Source organism: Leucoraja erinacea, chromosome 8 (genome assembly GCF_028641065.1).
Source record: "Leucoraja erinacea ecotype New England chromosome 8, Leri_hhj_1, whole genome shotgun sequence".
In the NCBI taxonomy this organism is placed as follows: domain Eukaryota; kingdom Metazoa; phylum Chordata; class Chondrichthyes; order Rajiformes; family Rajidae; genus Leucoraja; species Leucoraja erinaceus.
The window spans coordinates 28,664,853-28,684,519 of NC_073384.1; the positions used below are offsets into that span (position 1 = coordinate 28,664,853).

The following is a 19,667-nucleotide window of genomic DNA, read 5'->3' on the forward strand; positions in this document are numbered from 1 at the left end:
AAGTGGGACTAGCTCGATTAAGCAACTTGGTTGGCAACTTGGGACCTGTGCTATTTGTGATATATATATAAATGATTTGGGCGTAACTGTAGAAGGGCTAGTTAGTAAGTTTGAAGATGACACCCAGATTGCTGGGGTCACAGCCTTTGAGGAAGGTTATCAAGGTATACAATGGGGTATACCTTGATAACCTTGCATTTCGTTGTCTCTGGGTATAGATCAATTAGATCAATTAGAGAAATGGGTGAAGAAATGTCAGATGGTGTTTCAACCGAACAAGTGTGAGGTTTTCCACTTTGGGAGGTCAAATGTGAGGGGAAAATATACAATTAATGCATGAACCTCAACAGCATTGATGCATGGAGGTATCTTGCGGTCCAAGTCCATAGCTCTCTGAAAGTGGCAACACATAAAGAAGCCATATGGTATGCTTGCTTTCATAGGTCAGGGCATTGAATGTAAGAGTCAGGATGTCATGATGAAACTTTATTGGAATTGTTCGGACACATTTGGCAAATTGTGTGCAGTTCTATTCGCCCCATAACAGGAAGGATGTGGAGGCTTTGGAAAGGGCGCAGAAAAAGTTTCCCAGAATGTTTTAGCTACAGGGTGAGTTTGGACAGACTTGGATTTTTCCCTCTAGAATGCCAGAGGTTGCAGGGAGACCTGGTAGAAGTGTATACAATTCTGAGGCGCATAAATAGGGTAGACAGTCAGAACTTTTTTTTCCTGGGATGTAAATACCTAATACTAGGCAGCATAGCTTTAAGGTGAGAAGAGTAAAGTTTAAAGGAGATGTGTGGGGCATCTTTTTTACACAGAAGGCGGTGAATGCCTGGAACCTGCTGCTAAGGTTGAGGCAGGTACGATAGTAACATTTAAGAGGCTTTTGGAAAGGCATATCGACGTGCAGGGAATTGGGAAATATGGATTATGCATAGGTAGATGAGAGATGGCATTGTGGGCCAAAGTCTGTGCTGTGCAGTTCTCTGTTTATGTTCCTTTGTGAACTCTGCTTCCCCTCTACCATTGCTAACAAAGCCCTTGACTGCATCTCATCCATTTCCAGTGCCTCTGTTCTCACCCCCTCTCTCCAGGACTGAACGTGGATAGAGTTAGAAACATAGAAATTAGGTGCAGGAGTAGGCCATTCGGCCCTTCGAGCCTGCACCGCCATTCAATATGATCATGGCTGATCATCCAACTCAGTATCCCGTACCTGCCTTCTCTCCATACCCTCTGATCCCCTTAGCCACAAGAGCCACATCTAACTCCCTCTTAAATATAGCCAATGAACTGGCCTCGACTACCCTCTGTGGCAGAGAGTTCCAGAGATTCACCACTCTCTGTGTGAAAAAAGTTCTTCTCATCTCGGTTTTAAAGGATTTCCCCCTTATCCTTAAGCTGTGACCCCTTGTCCTGGACTTCCCCAACATCGGGAGCAATCTTCCTGCATCTAGCCTGTCCAACCCCTTAAGAATTTTGTAAGTTTCTATAAGATCCCCCCTCAATCTCCTAAATTCTAGACAGTTCCCCTGGCCCTCGTCTTTCACCCCAATAGACCACATTCAAAAGTTTATTCCACCAGCAGAAATATCTTCCCCTCACCTTCACTATCAGTATTTCACATGAGCTGCTCCCTTCAAGGCTCCCTAGTCCAATCTGCTATTGCCACTGACCACCCTCTTTTTTATAGCTCTTCCTTGGAATCACAGGCGATACAATACTTGGCCTTTCACCTCTTCTCTTTCTGGCATCTAGGGACCTAAACAGTTGTTCCAGATGAGGCAATGACTCGTTGCACTTTTTCTATTCGAATGTATTACATTTGGTGTGCTGCATTTCACAACTCTTACAGTTGTTGGTGTATGTTCTCACTCTCTAGGTGCTCCCATTCACTCATTGATCTGATAACCTTGCTTATAGCCTTAGTCACTCTGGTTTTAGCCTATCAGAGATATTCTACTTCCCCACACTCCCTGCAGCTTAATGAGCTTCTTGTTATCCCATTCTCAGTTCTACTAAAGGGTCTGCAATATTATTTCTGTTCCTCTTCCCACAGAGGACTTGCTGAGTATTTCCACCGTTTTCCCAATTTTATTTCAGATTGCCCGATGATCCATTGTTATTGCTGATTGATATTAGGCTTTACAACATCAGCAGCAGTGCTCTGGAGATAGATTTTAACAGCTGATTGTTGCCAATATAATATCGTGTTTTTAGTTTTCCTCTAACATTGAATTAAAAATTGGAATAAAAATATGAATGCTTACATTCCATGAATGAGTCACTGGTTTTGTAAATGTGCACATGAGTATATAGAGGGTTGACAACTTAGTCCATACTGCCAATGGGATATCGGGAATAATAATCTCATCTGCTCTGCTCTTGATGTTTATGCCAGGTTTTATCCTCCTCAAGTCATTACACCAAATCCATGATTAACCTTGCACATTGGAAGCCAACTATTTTTGAACTCTCATCTCTAGGTGGCAGTACAGCACGCATTATACAAATAGATGGTGTAAATGTATTTCTCATCATTGTCACAAAACCTCTGTGTGCAGTGAGGGAACATTAAAACAAGCACAAGAACTTTGTAATTTTCAATGAGAAAGATCTAAGTCTCATTCTTCGATGTTTATTAATAACAATGAATCTTTTCAACTGATCACTTTCTGTAGAGTTGTGAGTGCCGGCCCTATTCTAAACACTTGAGCATATTATTTAGCCTCCTATTTCAGTGCAGTACTGAGGAAGTACTGCGTTGAAGGAAGTGGTGTATTTTGGCTAAGATGTTCAAACAAATGTAGGTCCCTTGCAGTCAGAAACAGGTGAATTGATCATGGGGAACAAGGACATGGCAGACCAATGGAATAACTACTTTGGTTCTGTCTTCACTAAGGAAGGCATAAATAATCTGCCGGAAATTGCGGGGGACCGGGGATCAAATGAGATGGAGGAACTGAGTGAAATCCAGGTTAGTCGGGAAGTGGTGTTAGGTAAATTGAATGGATTAAGGGCCGATAAATCCCCAGAGCCAGATAGGCTGCATCCCAGAGTGCTTAAGGAAGTAGCCCCAGAAATAGTGGATGCATTAGTGATAATTTTTCAAAATCTTTAGATTCTGGAGTAGTTCCTGAGGATTGGAGGGTAGCTAATGTTACCTCACTTTTTAAAAAGGGAGGGAGAGAGAAAATGGGGAATTACAGACCAGTCAGTCTAACATCGGTAGTGGGGAAAATGTTAGTCAGTTATTAAAGACGGGATAGCAGCACATTTGGAAAGTGGTGAAATCATTGGACAAAGCAGCATGGATTTATGAAAGGTAGATCATGTCTGACGAATCTTATAGAATTTTTCGAGGATGTAACTAGTAGAGTGGATAAGGGAGAACCAGTGGATATGTTATATCTGGACTTTCAGAAGGCTTTCGACAAGGTCCGACATAAGAGATTAGTATGCAAACTTAAAGCACAAGGTATTGGGGGTTCAGTATTGATGTGGATAGAGAACTGGCTGGCAGACAGGAACCAAAGAGTAGGAGTAAACGGGTCCTTTTCACAATGACAGGCAGTGACTAGTGGGGTACCGCAAGGCTCAGTACTGGGACCCCAGCTATTTACAATATATATTAATGATTTGGACGAGGGAATTGAATGCAACATCTCCAAGTTTGTGGATTACACGAAGCTGGGGGGCAGTGTTAGCTGTGAGGAGGATGCTAGGAGGTTGCAAGGTGACTTGGATAGGTTGGGTGAGTGGGCAAATGCATGGCAGATGCAGTATAATGTGGATAAATGTGAGGTTATTCACTTTGGTGGCAAAAGCAGGAAAGTAGACTATTATCTGAATGGCGGCCAATTAGGAAAAGGGGAGATGCAACGAGACCTGGGTGTCATGGTACATCAGTCATTGAAAGTAGGCATGCAGGTGCAGCAGGCAGCGAATGATATGTTAGCATTCATAGCAAAAGGATTTGAGTATAGGAGCAGGGAGGTTCTACTGTAGTTGTACAGGGCCTTGGTGAGACCACACCTGGAGTATTGCATACAGTTTTGGTCTCCTAATCTGAGGAAAGACATTCTTGCTATAGAGGGAGTACAGAGAAGGTTCACCAGATTGATTCCTGGGATGTCAGGACTTTCATATGAAGAAAGACTGGATAGTCTCGGCTTGTACTCGCTAGAATTTAGAAGATTGAGGGGGGATTTTATAGAAACTTACAAAATTCTTAAGGGGTTGGACAGGCTAGATGCAAGAAGATTGTTCCCGATGTTGAGGAAGTCCAGAACAAGGGGTCACAGTTTAAGGATATGGGGGAAGTCTTTTAGGACCGAGATGAGAATTTTTTTTTTCACACAGAGAGTGGTGAATCTGTGGAATTCTCTGCCATAGAAAGTAGCTGAGGCCAGTTCATTGGCTATATTTAAGAGGGAGTTAGATGTGGCCCTTGTGGCTAAAGGGATCAGGGGGTATGGAGAGAAGGCAGGTACAGGATACTGAGTTGGATGATCAACCATGATAATATTGAATGGCGGTGCAGGCTCGAAGGGCCGAATAGCCTACTCCTGCACTTATTTTTTATGTTTTCTACCCAATGCCCTCGCTACCTTATGTTAAAGATCCAGTGGTGTTTTCCCAAAGCAAGATTTCTCAGCTAGCTTGGCTAATACTTATTCTTCAACCCTTTATGTTGTCATCTTCAGGTTGTTGCTTGTGGAAGCTTGCTGTGCAGAAATTGGTTACAGCATTTCCTAGTGATGACACAAGATTATGGATGACACAAGAATGGCTATAATGACTCAGTTGTCAAAACTGCACTATTGTATTAGTTCCTTCTTTGATTATCCCACGGTCAAAAAGTCTGCAAAAATATCATGCTGGAAGTATAGCCTCTTGCATAAGGACCAGAGTAATGCTAACCTGTGGAACTGTCACAGCAAGAGATTGTTCTTGGGGAAACCTGAGAAGGGCAAAATTGAGCCAAAAATGATAAGTTTGCTGCAAAAAATACTTTGAATAATCGATCCGTTGCATTCAAATAATATATTTTTTTCGGTTACACTTTCATTCAATAAAGTTTCCATTGTACAACAATGCATGATTCATGAAAATATGATGGAAATATTTTTAAAATATATTAGCTTATAGCAGGGTTAAAGGAATTGGATTCATTCCAGTAAATGTAAGATTTTGAAGTGGACCCCCAAAGCCATTCATTGGATAATGCCAATCATTTATGTCAGTACATTCATTTCAACCTCAGCGACTTAAAGTAATATTATGTTATTCATAGACTGCAACATTTTTCACAGCTTACCTCTATTGGGACATCTTCATTGTCTAGTAAGAAATGCTAAAACTCCCATTTGTCATGCTGCAAGTGTAGATGACTCGATAGTTATCAGGATAGCACAAAATATTCAAGTAGAGAGGTTCGGGATAAACATTGAGGCTGCTTGAATATTAGGTCGCGGGTATTTGTTGAAGGCTGCATATGAGAGCAGGGAGGTGAGGTACTGAATAGCGCTTATCATTAATACCGTGTCCTAGAAAATTGGTGCAATCTGGTCAAATCTGTTGACAACACTGAAATAGAAGAGGCTATTGAACGCTGTATTACTGACGGAGTGCTGCACTCGTGGATTTGGTTGAAAGAAGCAACTTGGAAATAACAGGATGTCAATTTTAAACAATAAGCAGGTATAACAAATGAATAATAATTTAATCAAAGGAAGTGTAAAGCATTACATAAAAGGACTTCTGAGTGCTGTTGACATGAAAGGAACAAATTATACACAAAGTTTCAAATACATCTCGTCAATCTATTTTCTAAAGTCTGTGGGATGTCAAACTACGTCTCCCAAACAACAAAATGTAAGTACAGAGGATGCAATAAATTCAAATTTGTCAGGAATAGCCTGGAGGACAATTAGTTATACAATGAGCCACATTTAGTCCATTGCCCAGAGACTATGAGGAAGGGTCTCTACCTGAAACGTCAGCCATTCCTTCTCTCCTGTCCCGCTGAGTTAATCAAGCATCAGATGTGGAGCACCATACTGGGTCTGCACTCCTTGGAGCTGGGTGACAAGGCACCTCAATGACAAGTGGACTCAACCCCCAGAACACCCTGACAACCCTTAATAGGACACAAGTCACAGGCAGTGCCGTCAAAGCCGGGGGACCTTTCTAACAAGTTTAAATATTTTTGATGTTAAAACAAAACATTTAAGGGCCACTAAATAACATTAATTAAAACACATTAAAGCAATGAAAGATTAAAATATCATTGTAAATAAAATCAAGTAACTGAATATATTTTTCTTCTGAATCTCTGGGTCAGGGATTGTCATTCAACTGAATGGAAATATCACCCTACACAGGTTTCCAGATACAGGGTGGAATAATAGAGAGCTGGTCTATTAAGCTGGTCTATACAAGCTGGGTTAGCATAATTCCATCACTATTTAACCTGAAGCAGGAAGACCAGGGGCCAAGTAATGTTTCTTGTGTTGCAGGTGAATGACCAGGTTATTTCTCCTGTTTTTCTTCAAGTATTGCCCAAGTCCTTTATTTTCAGGAGAACAAGCTGGAGCACCAGCTTAGCACCTCATTCAAACAACAATTGATGTATGGCACACTCAGGTGATGCTTTACTGCTTCAACAAGAGTAAAAATAATTCAAATTTCTCAACATTTCAGTTGTATTACTAGCATTGCTGATTTAACCTATTCCCTTCTTAAGGCACCAGCCACTTTTTAACCAGTGTCTATGTTGATAATATTAAAAATAGTGAGCATACGTTTAAGATGAGAGGATGATAACAGGGCAAGAAGGGTTTCGACCTGAAGCGTCGCCTATTCCTTCTCTCCGTAGATGCTGCCTCACCCGCTGAGTTTCTCCAGCATTTTTTGTCTACCTTCGATTGTTCCAGCAAAACATCTGCAGTTCTTTCTTAAACATTAAGTTTTTTTAACTTCTTGTGGTAGATGCTTGGAGTGTACTGCCAGAGGAGGTGATGGAAACCGATATGATAGCAACGTTTAAGAGGCACACACAGGCGTAAGAACAGGCATTTGGAAATATCACTGTTGCCTAGTTGTGTGTAGATCTGTAATTCTACTTCTGTGATATTCAGTATTTGAAAGCTGATAGGAAATATTTCAAAGCCACATTGAGCTGGGAAAAAATCCATACATAACTGAGGCATAATGTAATCAAATATAATTGTACTACCTTTTGGGAAATAAAATACTGTGATCAATGAATCAAAAACAATATCAATACAGTTAAAATTTGTGCCTCAGAATAATCTTTGGACTATTTGGGTTTCCCCATTTGGTCAGAAAAGGTAGAGGTTGTGTCATTTCTAACTTGAAGGCCACAAGTCTTATTGCAGGTCTGTGCCAATAACAACATACTCTCTTTGAATTAATTTCTTCCCATTTCCGTAAACTCCTTCAGTCCTTAACCTCCGTGCAACTTTGCACTCTTCCAATCCTGGCCTCTCCATTGATATTGGCATTTTAGCTGCCTGTGTTCTGATTTTTGGTATTTTTCTTTGGATCTCCTTGCTTCCCCAGCTCTGCAACCTTCCCTTCAAACATACCTCTCGGAACTAGATTTTGGTTATTAATTTCTATATCTCACTGTGAGGTTTAGTGTGAAAGAGCTTGGTACGTTTTAAGTTAAAGGTGCTATATAAATATAAATTGGTGTTTATGCTGGCTTCAAAAGAATCCAGTAGAATTGATTTAACAGTAGCACTAATTTTTTTTTCATGAGGCTGTTGAGTTGGGTAAGACTAATATCACAGTTGCTGCAGAATGCAATACAAACATTGCACAGCTGGTTAAATAATACAGCTAACGTGGAAACATGGTTAGGAAGCATTTCTTGGTGAAAAAAAAAAATGGAATTCCAGATTTCCACATAAAATATTTCTATATGTTCTATTTGAAATAAACCTGTATGTGCCTGTAGCTATACATGGTAACATGTTTTCCCTTCCTATTATGCAATTATTTCCTGCTTCATGCCAACCAACACCAGTTGAATGAGATAGCGAGAAGCATCAGCTTTTCCTGGCATCTCATTGTTGATCCATTTCTGTTAACAAGGCAAAATGGCATTCTTCTTTTAACCTTCTTGCCAAACAGTCAATCCCCATGTTTATATAAGGGAGGTAACATTAATCCTGGACCAATTTAAGATGCAGCAAATGACTGAAATGGGTCCTGGGACAAGTAATTTGTGGAGATCACATGTTTCAGCTGTGAAGGTAAAGGACTCACTTGTTATATTTTGGACATTTTCAATACTTATCAATCTTGGTTCTAAATCTCGCTGAATACATTTATTGAGAATTTGCTGAAAACTTACCCCTCCTCTCAGACTGTTAATACACTAATTTTCCAGTAAGTTCCCAAGACTTTGTTAAACGGGACTGAACTGAATTGAGTCATAACTGCTTTTAATCTCTTTCAAAATCTGGAGGTACTGTTTTATGTTAGCATTCCTAGTTTATTGTACTTGGAATCAAACGTATGACCATAGAGTGGCCCAAATACAACTAATGTTATTACCAAATGGGAGCTGAACTGAAACGATCGTCAAAGAATATTTCAAAGGCAAATTATATCTGTGTTGATATTGTTCAATATGTTACAATTTTTCACATTACCAATAAGTACTATTGGCTAGAAATAATTATAAACTGATTTATGTTACATCAGCTAAGCAATATTTTTTGGGGTGTTTCTTGCTTTTCTTACGGGAAGCCTTGTATCGCACTAGAGCATGGTTCTGCACCATCCAGCAATTCAAATGGGCAAATAAATCTCACCTGAACTAATTAAATTGAACAAGCATTGTATCATATAATTCCTTTAATGGTACCATATAATATAGTTTGCATTAAAGTCTTAATTTTAGATTAACATTTCAGTATCTTGTTAATTATAAGACCCCTTCTCTAATGTGTATTAACTCAAAACGCTTCTGTTGGTAACATCTGGTTGGTGAATTTGTTATAAAATCCCCTTTAGGAAATACTATAATGTGGATAATCACATCATAACAAATTTTAAAAGAGTCACAATTTGTAATAAATGATTACAGCTTTGGAACTCAGTTTGGATTATTATTTTTAGTTAGCCTATTTTTAGTCTTCCTTTATGAAGAATGTTATTACCTATACATCCTCTTACAGCAGTACGTTAGATGCTCTGGACTTTTGGCTTTGGACTTCCACCCAAGCAGCCACTTTGTGACTTGCAGAAGGTGCAAGTCAAGCACAACAAACCAAAAGATGTCAGCAATCCATCTGACAGACTGCCTGAATGAATGTAAAATAAAACATAGTTCACGAAATCTAGTTAAGTGAGATTGAATGACAGGCAGTTTAATTGCAATGTTTATATCTGCAGTTGACTAAATCTGACAATTGTTCTCCAATCCTATGGTGGATTTAAACTCAACTAATCCAACTCCACTGAAGAGAAACTGTCTCTTTTAGGCTGGTGGTGCCACACTGGCCTACATTGATGAACTAGGATGAATTGAAACGTGTTTCTCACATAAAGCAGTGATTACACTTTAGTCGTAAATCATTGGCTGCAATATATTTAAGAATGTTCCAGGGTCACCACCGATTATGACCAGAATAATTTCAAACTTTCTTTCTCAGCTCGGGTGTCCCTAGTTATGCTTCTCTTCATTTACTTTTTATCCGCTGTGCAAATTTAAGTAAAGTATAATTGTAGAAGTCTACGTTGATCCTAGCAAATTTCGTAATTAAAAATGTGTAATATTGACTTTAATGCAAATCAGTGCCATTTTCAAAATAATCAATACGAAAGAAAATAGCACTAGTCCAGTAAGTCCATTGGTGCTCCACCATTCAATGGCATTACATTGAATCCTCAACCTGTTCGATGCTCATAAACCTTAATCGATGGATTTCTTTATCGATTGATTAATCTATCATTCTCTGCCTTGAACATTTTCAACAACTGGGCATTTACAACACTCTGCTGTGTTCCAGTCTTAGATTTCTGCAGCAATGGGATTAAAAGACATGTTTTACAGTAAAATGGGAAATGTTTGGAAGGCAATTCCACTGTCCACCGTTCAATAAGGAAGGAGTAAAAATGATTCATTAATTTGCAATTCTATTTTTTACTTATGTTTGCCAAGATATTCACGCAATATTCCATAGAAAATGTCAGCTGACAAAAAAGTTGTATTGAAATACTGTTACAGAAATATTACACTGATACTTACTGTTATGACTGTGCAAAATTAGTCATTATTACTTTGCTAACAATGCAAATAAAAATGCTTTGATAGTAGGTGAACGTTTGAATTGGTGGAATGGAAATTACTGGGTAAAGGAAAGCAATCTTGTGCAACAGTATATTGTAATAACATCAAGGAGCATTCAAACAGTGGGATTTGATTAAGAAGGAGTGCAAGGAGTGTGGTGGTCATGACAGCCCAAATACCTAAAAGCTGCATTTTTGTGAAAAATTTAAATAGAATTTAAGTTTCCTTCTTCGTGTAATATGATCATGCAAACGGTTATATGTTCCTTTTACATTATCCTTATTGGTTAACCTTTTCTCCAACACCATAAAGGATAAGAAAATAAATCTCCAGTACAAAAACTCTTCCAAATCAAATCTAAGTCTTCTGACTGAATTATTGAGAGATCAAGTAGCCATCACGATAAATACTGACATGTCCTTGATTTTATTCCTTCCTTATACACTCAGGTTAGAAGATTGATATTTCATATATCTACATATTATGATGTGTTTTTTACTTCCACTTTTGCAGCTCTGCTCAGGTTTCTCTGAAATACCAAACTGTTGACATTTAATGCATGGGGAGTCACCTATAAATACACCTTTCAAGATGGGATGAATCCTGCAATGTGAATCATGTCACCCACTCAAATAGATAATAGGAAATAGGTTATTACTCCCTCCTATCACAAGCATCCAAATAAAGATGGCTTCAAAATATTCATAAACTTAGAGTACATTACGTCTTTTGCAGTTTTTATCAGTCCCACCCAAGAATGTTATGTTGGGTCAATTTTTAAATGATTGTATTTTCAGGAAGCAGAACTAGTCCAGCATGGGAATACGCTCTCAGCAGCTCAAAGAGGCACTGACCTGAATGCTTTTGCTTTCATTTCCCAAATTATTTTGTGTACAATTCATTTTCCCTTTTTGTTTATTAAGAAAATACAAAAGGCCTTTGCATAATCATATACCACCCACAATGTTTAAGAGCTACCATTTGCATTTTTGTTGCAAGCTGCAATCCAGAAGTGACATTGTGTATTTACATAATGTTCTAGTGTTTTAATTACTATCGATTGCAAATACTTAGTAGAAAATTTGAGAAAAAAATGTTACATTAATTTCAGTAATATTCCTATTAGCATCGGCAAACAACTCATCAGCTTTCAAAACTTCAGATGTCAATATATCCATATTAAACCTGAACTCTATTCATCAACCACATTACAACCAGCCGTGCATCCGAATTATACAAAGAAGTAAATCCAGCAATTCATCAAAAAATGAAAATTTAAAAACTAAAATTGAGAGCGTTGAAGGTGTCAATTTTGCTGTCAATAACAATTGATTTTTAATTTTTTGGGATACAGCTTTATTATAAAATGTCTGATTCCTTCCCACAACAGGATAACTTCATTCTGCTTGAAGAATGAATATTTATGATATTTTCACTAGTTTACTTTGCCTTTTATTGTTTATCGTTAACGCCATGGTTAAGAAGATTTGCTGTTGAAAGAAGCCTGTGGAAAGTGTGATTTGAACTCTATTTTCATTTTCTTATAAACATAAAAAGATAAAGAAAAGTTTGTCTTGAAACTGGATACAAATTCAAACTGGTCAAGTGCAGAGCTCCAACATGTTGTGCCCAGTACCCTTCGGCACAGCCAAATGTTTAACCAGCTGCCCTTTTGGCCTGTTTTTTTTTTCCCTTTCCCAACAAAAGACAGATACAAATCACTGACCTAAATTTGCAGGGGAGGAAAAAAACTGCACCATGGTTTCAGGGCAAAACGTGTGATTGGAACAGATGTTTAAACAGCATTTACTTTAAATATAAAGCATTTTTAATTGTTTTGAACAGTCCTATGTTAGAGGTGTTTTAAAATATCCTTTTCATCTTTGCGCATCACAAAAAGGCATTGATAAACAGGAAGAACCATTAACCGTCTTGTAGCTGGATACTTTCAAATTATTTCATTTATCTCACGTTATTTTTCTGATTTGAACTAGCGGGCGATGGAAATCAAAAGCCTGCATGTGATTTATCAAAATTATGGAATAGTGGCTGGACATGCCCCTCCTGTATGCAGATAATGACATCCTTAAAATATTAAGCCAGTAAGACATATTCATAAACAGCTTTCCTAGTGATTTGCAAATTATTTCTTACAACACTCGTGGCCCATTGTTACTTTCAATTCTGTTGTAACACAATCCACAAGAATTAGAAAAATATACTGTACAAATGCGAGTTGTTGCTGTAGATTTTTTGAACCAGAGAGAACATACAATTCCAAAAGCTTTTAATTAAACTTTTCTGAAATAAAAAGCTGAGTCAAACCACTTCATTTAATTTACCCTCATTGGACTCAAGCATCTTGATTCACATCTATTCAAGATCTATTCACATCTAGTTTAATTGAAGAAAAAAAACAACAATTTAATGAACAAGGATCTTTATACAGGATGTAATTTTTGCCAGGTTATTGCTATTTTGTGAAGGACCATTAATATTATAAATAAGGTAACTGGACAAAAATTAACTTTTCTTTAGGTAAAGAAATACATTTCTGTGCAAATTGTATGTTTTAACAACTTGGAATTGTTCAGTGAAGGTGTGTCTACAGAAATAAAGGTGAAGAAAACCTCGGCGGTCGAACATTTTGTGCTCAGAGGTCTGGAGTTGACGATGCATACGTAGGGAATGAATAAATTTCAAATCGAAAGAAAGACAACAAAAAAGCTTTTCCAGTTTACATAATTTATTGCAGTTAGCACACAATTTAAAAATTCCACCAACGGCACATCAAGGTACAAAACTAAACAGCATTATAATTTACTCCCCCCATTGTTCTGAAAATTAAAACAGACTATGATTGTCAAGGCTAACGTCAGTCTAAATCCAGGTAAAAAGGTAGAATATTACAGGCTTGTGGGGTTGGAGGTGGGGAGTGGGGGTGAAGAGGGAGGAAAGCAACAAAAATAGAACTATTAAAGGATCACCTGTAAGGAAAAAGTAAGTCATACTCACAAATACCACAAAGAAAACTAACGTGGGAACCAAGGAAGCTGTTCATTTTAAAGACACTGATTGTCTTACCTAAACATTTTTTTAAATCTACAGTTCAACTTACTTTTGTCAGACATTTAAACTCTTCAAGTAACTAGCATAATTACAGAATCTTAGAGGCCATTTCACAGCTTTAAAACAATGTCAAGGGCCAAAGGAAAAACTCATATGACCCGCTCGAAAAAAATCCAGCAATACACAATCTAGTTTTCCATTAATAATCATATTGCCTTTGTGCACAAAAATAAGCTATGTTTACAGTAGTTAAGGCAATCAAGTAAAAAAAATAAAACCCACGAAAAAAGGGGGAAAACAGCCACGTTTCCGTGCTACTCCCAGAGACCTTATTGCGAGTGCAAGACAGGAAAACAAACACTGTGCAAAACACTTGCCATATGTGTTGTTCATTAAAACCACACACATATCAAGCAGCCACTTCAGCTGCTTGGTTACACATTATATAATAAACCCCCTCTTCAAAACAGGGTTCATGAATCCTTCTTGCCTACCCTCCCACCCCCAAACCTAATGGCCAATTGATTTCTATTAACCACCAATTCAGGTCACATTACGTGTAATATATACATATTATTTTATATATATATATTATAGATATATGCGACTGGGAAAATTGTTTCACATATTGAAACTGCATAGCAGTACACTTAAAAAAAATTAAATTGCTGTGCAACACCAGTGGCATTTTTCACGGTGCTATTGCACTTGGCAAAAATGCATCTCAGGAAAAAAAATTGTCTCACTAATTAAATAAAAACTTAAGTTACACACTTTGCCAAGTTCATAGAATTGCAAAACGAAAACCCCAAAACGTCCAATAAAAGTCATGCATTTTCTTATCGCCTCAATATTCACTTTCAGAAGACCTGATTAAGAGCGTAAAAACAATCCACCAGGTTTGTTAAATCCATTCAATTCAGTAAGACATACAGTAATATAATTCACATTTTAAACATAATTTTAATTTGCCTGGAAATCCCATACATTTAGAATCTAAATTACATCAAGTTTCTGGTTAAGAATAAACATGGTAGAGAATCATTTAATTTGCAAATGCACCTTCCCGCACATACGGAAATGAAATTAATAATTATGTTTACAGCATTGTACAAAAAAAGTTTTAAATATCCAGAAATTGTGCAACATTAAAATATTAACAAGTTTTAATGAAGACCTTAAGGAATTAGTGGTTCATTGTTAAAAATTTCAACAACAAAACCTCATGTACTATACAGCAGCATCCTTTGCAGTGCACTCCACAACTGCAGGGTGCATTCAAAAAGAAAATAAGAATATTTATTAAATAAGTGTCGAGCTTAATAGTTAATTATTATTTACCTTATGTTGCATTATGAATCACAGAATCTCATTTTTGTAGACGGTGTTGTTAACAACAGTATTTATAGTTATTATTTTGTGGAGAGAATTCAGTGCCCAAAAAGCTGTCGAAGAAATTACCAGAAACTTGATTTTCAGAATGTTCCACAGTTAGATTTTATTTCCAGAGTTCTTGCGAGCTGTCTTCTATGGTCCAGTCTCGCATTGCAGGCAAGTTAAGAGACTCTGTTTTAACAGAGAGTGTGTTTATCAGCTCACAGTGAAATTTCCGAATGTGTCTATACAGGTCACCCGATTGGGTGAACCTGCGCTCACACCACTTGCACGCGTGTGGCTTTTCCCGGGTGTGAACAACCGCGTGTCGGCTCAAATTATGCGAATACTGGAAGCTCTTCCCACACTGACTGCAAGTGTATGGCTTTTCACCTGAATGAGTTCGCTCGTGCCGTTTTAAGGTGTACATACATGAAAAAGTCTTCCCACACAGCGAGCAAGTGGGTACATTGACATCAGTGGCAGGCTTGCTACGGAGGCCATCCTGCTCTCGAAAGTGCGTGCTCAGGTGGATCTGCAGAATATGTGGACTTGGAAACACTTTGTTGCACAGAGGACACATGAAGATTTGGCCGGCAGAACCAAGTATATTAGAGCAGTAAGGGAGCAAACTGCTGTCCATGTTTCCTTCCATCTGGGCTCCATCATTTTCGGGCGTTATCATCTCATCGTCACTGGCTCGATCTTCTCGGTCCATCTCGCTCGAAACAGAAGCTTCTCTTCTGGCAGACACATGGAGTGAGTCATAATGAACTCTGTTCATTGTACTTGCACTGTCTTTTGCCGTGCTACTTTGATCCATATCAAAGTCATTAGTGCTGCTGCCTTCCTCGTCAGAAAATACTTCTTTCTCTACTTTAACCTGTACCAGGTTATTTCTGGCACCGTCTTCATGTGGCGAGACATAAGGGTGGCTGGCGTTTTCTCCTGCTGACAGCCCGGACTTGACAGACAAATCCAGCACACAGTCAACATCTGCTGAATCCTTAATGGAGCTGGCAGACCTCTGGGACAAAGGCCCTGTTGAGCTGCAGGGACTGGACACTGTTTTTCCAGCTGTTACTGCATGTGTCTCAACCTCCACACCAGGCTGAGTGATGCCTGCTGAGTCAGAGGGCAATCTCATCCACATGCTCCCAGATTCAATAACTAAGTCCCTTTTGCTTGACACCGTGGCACTCACTTTTTCCTCCTCAGTTTCATCCTCCTCACTTGGTAGTTCCCCCACGACGTGTGCACTGCTCACAGAGGAGATTTCCCCTTTATCAGAGCAGCTTGAGGCATCTTCTTCTTTCTTAGTGCTGTCCGCTTCTGTAGTACATTTTTCTTTCAGCTTCTTTTTGCAGACTTTCACTATGTCATACATGTGAAGGTAACTTGCAGCTGCAAGTACGTCCTCAATAGGCAAGTCTTTGAACTGGAGTTTCCCTTCATACATGAATTCAAGGAGGAGAGCGAAAGCTGGGGCTGTAACAATGTCACTGTTCAGATGAACAATGTCTCTTTTGTCCAGCTGGTCCTTGTAAAAGAGATGGAAGTACATGCTGCACGAAGCAAGCACAGCACGATGGGCTCGAAACTGGGCATCTCCAACCAAGACAGTGCAATCACAAAGAAAACCTTGATGCCTCTGCTCACTCAGACACTGGAGCAAATGTCTGCTGTGGTCTGGAAACTCCATACTGTCTTCATAACCTGTAGCAGATAAAAGTTTGTTAACATTTAAAAGTATAAGTAATGCAAAAAGCAATCCCTTCCTGCTCCAAGTATCCTGAAATCTACAGCTAAAGATTAATAAAGGATAAATAAATAGTCATAACAAATTGTTTTGTTGCTGCCTTAGCAGTGCACAGAAGGGGCAAAAGCACATAAACTACCACAAGACTCAAACTCAATCACATTAACTGTACTATGTCCGAATCTCTAATCCTTAAAATGGCTAAAAATAAAGATTACATGATAGTCAGTAAGGTACTGTTGATCAAATTAGATGCCTAAAAGGACAGAGACAGGACGAAAACGAAGCTTATAAACATCTGATACAGATGACTATGGCCATATGGCAGCTGCTGCCCAGATAAAGAGATTAAAGAATGGAGTGCGATTACAGCTGTCTGGGCAATTCCACGCGTCGCAATCTGCGAATCCCAAATTAGTCACTATTACCGCAAACTCTAAAGAAAAAAAATAGCTTGTTCTAATAGTAATAATCTGTCAAGTCATAATAAAATAAAAACAAATATTAACATACAGAATTTCTAGCAGCATTTACAAAACGATTTTAAAAATCCCCCCTACCTGCCAAAGGAATATAAACAGAACAACTTCTCTTGATCAGTCCCCAAAAGAACACCTTCAATGGTGCGCTAAATCTTTGTGACTCTGGTCTGTCAAGTTTAAAAAAGCAGACTGAAGAGGAATGATACCGGCACACGGAGCAAGATCACACAAAAAAACCTAGCAATGCCAGACTGTCAGCTGCTCTGACATCACTTCAAATGGAAATGCTACCTCCAGCTGTGCTGCTTTTTAATGCCATATGTTACTCGTGTCGTGTTTGCTGCTGCTGCCACCAATCTCACGTTTGAATTCATTATCTGTTACAAAAGGCAAAAAAATACCCCCCCAAATAAAATAAAATCAAATAAAGTACATCACCGTGTCTTCCCCTCACACCCCTCCTTCCCCTTTATTTTCTTTTGTTGCCAAAAATATCCACTTCACTTGAAATGACACAAATAAACTGCGGCCGCAGAGCACTGTGAAAAAAAACCGCTACAGGGCGACCTGTTAAATGTGCTGCAGCAGCGATCCTCAATGCATGGTGACGGCAGACAAACCACAACACCCAGAGAGAAAAGTAATAACAGGCTTTAGCCGCCGCCGCCGCCGCCTCGCCGGTCCGGTGGAACGATCTGGGCTCCCATTCCACCGCCAGCGCGTGAACGGTTACCAGCAACAACGCGTCGCAACAACTGAGAGGGAAAAGAGTAACATTTTGAAACAGTGTAACTCCGCGCCGCTCCTGGCAACACGGCTTCTCCCTCCCCCTTTTTGCCCTCCTCCCCTTGGTAACCGGAGTAGTTGAAGAGGAAATCCATGAGGATTTGATTCTCTGAGATACTCACAGGAAGCAAAATTAAAGTGGGGAGGGGGGCACTTTTCTGCCTCGAGAACAGTGAGTGCAAGTAGGTGGGAGGGGGAGGAGGAGGCAACCAATGACTTTCAGGACTTCATGAGAGAGCTAGACACACACAGGAGATAAGTGCGGCCAGATGTTGGAGAGCTGTTGATATTCCGTGCTCTCTACCTACCTTGACGGAGGAAGTGTGAGTGACATCATATCTTCATTGAAGTCTTTGCCGACCACAAAAGACGCCGGGAATCGGCCGGCAACCTTCCGAAAAAGAAAGTCCGGGATCCCGCGAGCCAATCGGATCGTAAAGTGGGCGGCGCTTCCGCTTTCAGGGTAGGTTATTTCGGAGTAACCGTGAGCCAGCAAAAGGGGGAATTTGCGTGTCTTCGGTGGGGAGGATGGAATGCATCTCGGGAGTTGTAGTCAGCGGGCACCAGAGCAGAATCTTAAGTTTGAATCCTCGCCAATTCAGAGTTACCACCGTTCGCCTTTTGCCGGAGAGCTTTAATGTGGCGAATGCAGGTTGTCTGGAGATATGCAGAAGCGGAAGTTTAATTAGAAAATGATCTCTCGACTGGTACACTTAAGACAATAGTCAAAACTTTTTTTTTTTAAAGTTGATGTGCAATTACGCGCAATTGTTTTCGACCATGAAGAGCATAAATTTTGAGAAAACTGCAGAATAATAAAATCACTATAGAAACGGGAGGACGTGACGAAGCAGAGTCACGTCTGCAGATGTTGCAAAGGGGTCATCCCGCTGCTGCATACTTGCAACCCGCGTTTCTTTTGCCGAATTAAAAAGAATGTCAAGATTCTGTCCACATTTTCCGACTTTTTCAGTTAATCGCCAGCATGTGTTCTCCAACTGGCAGTGCACAGCTACTTCGGCTGTAAGGCGTCTGTGACTGCTGCCGATGTTGTTCTGATATTACTGTTACTGGGCTGCAGGAGGCACGGCTAAATCTGGATGCTACCAGTTGCCTCAATCTAAATAACAAAAAAAATCTATTACATGGTACATCGTTTCGTGTATGGCTGAAATATAAAAAAGAAAAATTTACGAAATTAAGGCAACTAAATTCACATAACTAGTTATTCCGGGCTGTTGATTTCACCGTAGCCGCTGTCAATGTCATTCAGGATTGACAGGCAATAGCAGAGAGGGCCTAATGACCAGCTTTTGTGTTCCTCTCTCAAAACAGTAATCTATTGGATGAGTCCAGCTGGGAACCAACAAAACTTACACAGTTTAGCCTACAGGACAGGCAGATGTTGGTTTTCGACCCGTGACCTAAAATTTAATTGTCAACTGCTTGTGTTGTGGATCTGCACTTGCTATTTGCTATAATAATGCAGAGTTAATTTCAGGCCAATGAAAAATTGCAATGGTATTTATTTTGCAACGCAAGCTTGGCGTCCAGCAATCTCTTTTACTTTCAGTTCCTATTACGTGGTACTAGTTGAACATTTTCATTCTCTCGCCTGCTTAACAGAAATGTCATGCAATATTATTTTTGCGGGAAGAATGGAGATTTTTGTGAACCAATTGATTGGCTACATTAATAATTTATCTATGGTTTGAATTTGCATAATTTTGAATATGACTTTTTTTTTTAAAGTAGCAACAAATACAAAGCTGATGCATTGAATATGCTACTCCAGCCAGAGGACATTGTCATAGTAGGGTATTTTGAACTTTTTTCACTCAATTTGTCAGCTTGCAGTCCCAGA

General features: G+C 39.2%; 1 protein-coding gene across 3 annotated transcripts; it reads right to left on the minus strand.

Moving 5' to 3' along the window:
- Positions 1-13,043: 13,043 nt before the first annotated feature.
- zbtb18 (zinc finger and BTB domain containing 18) lies at positions 13,044-18,243 on the minus strand. Of its 3 annotated transcripts, none has more exons than XM_055639300.1 (2): positions 18,112-18,243; positions 13,044-16,492 (listed from the first exon to the last, which is right to left on the minus strand). In XM_055639300.1, the coding sequence occupies exon 2, from the start codon at positions 16,476-16,478 to the stop codon at positions 14,901-14,903; it is 1,578 nt and encodes a 525-aa protein (XP_055495275.1). In that variant the 5' UTR covers positions 16,479-16,492; positions 18,112-18,243; the 3' UTR covers positions 13,044-14,900. The 3 variants fall into 3 exon arrangements, with proteins under 3 accessions (XP_055495275.1, XP_055495276.1, XP_055495274.1); XM_055639301.1 differs by lacking the exon at positions 18,112-18,243 and adding an exon at positions 17,585-17,910; XM_055639299.1 differs by lacking the exon at positions 18,112-18,243 and adding an exon at positions 17,096-17,578.
- Between the last annotated feature and the right edge of the window lie 1,424 nt (positions 18,244-19,667).

What these genes read in the sequence shown, in the direction of transcription:
- zbtb18 (XM_055639300.1), bottom strand. Translation starts at nt 16,478, where the DNA reads ATGGAGTTTCCAGACCACAGCAGACATTTGCTCCAGTGTCTGAGTGAG.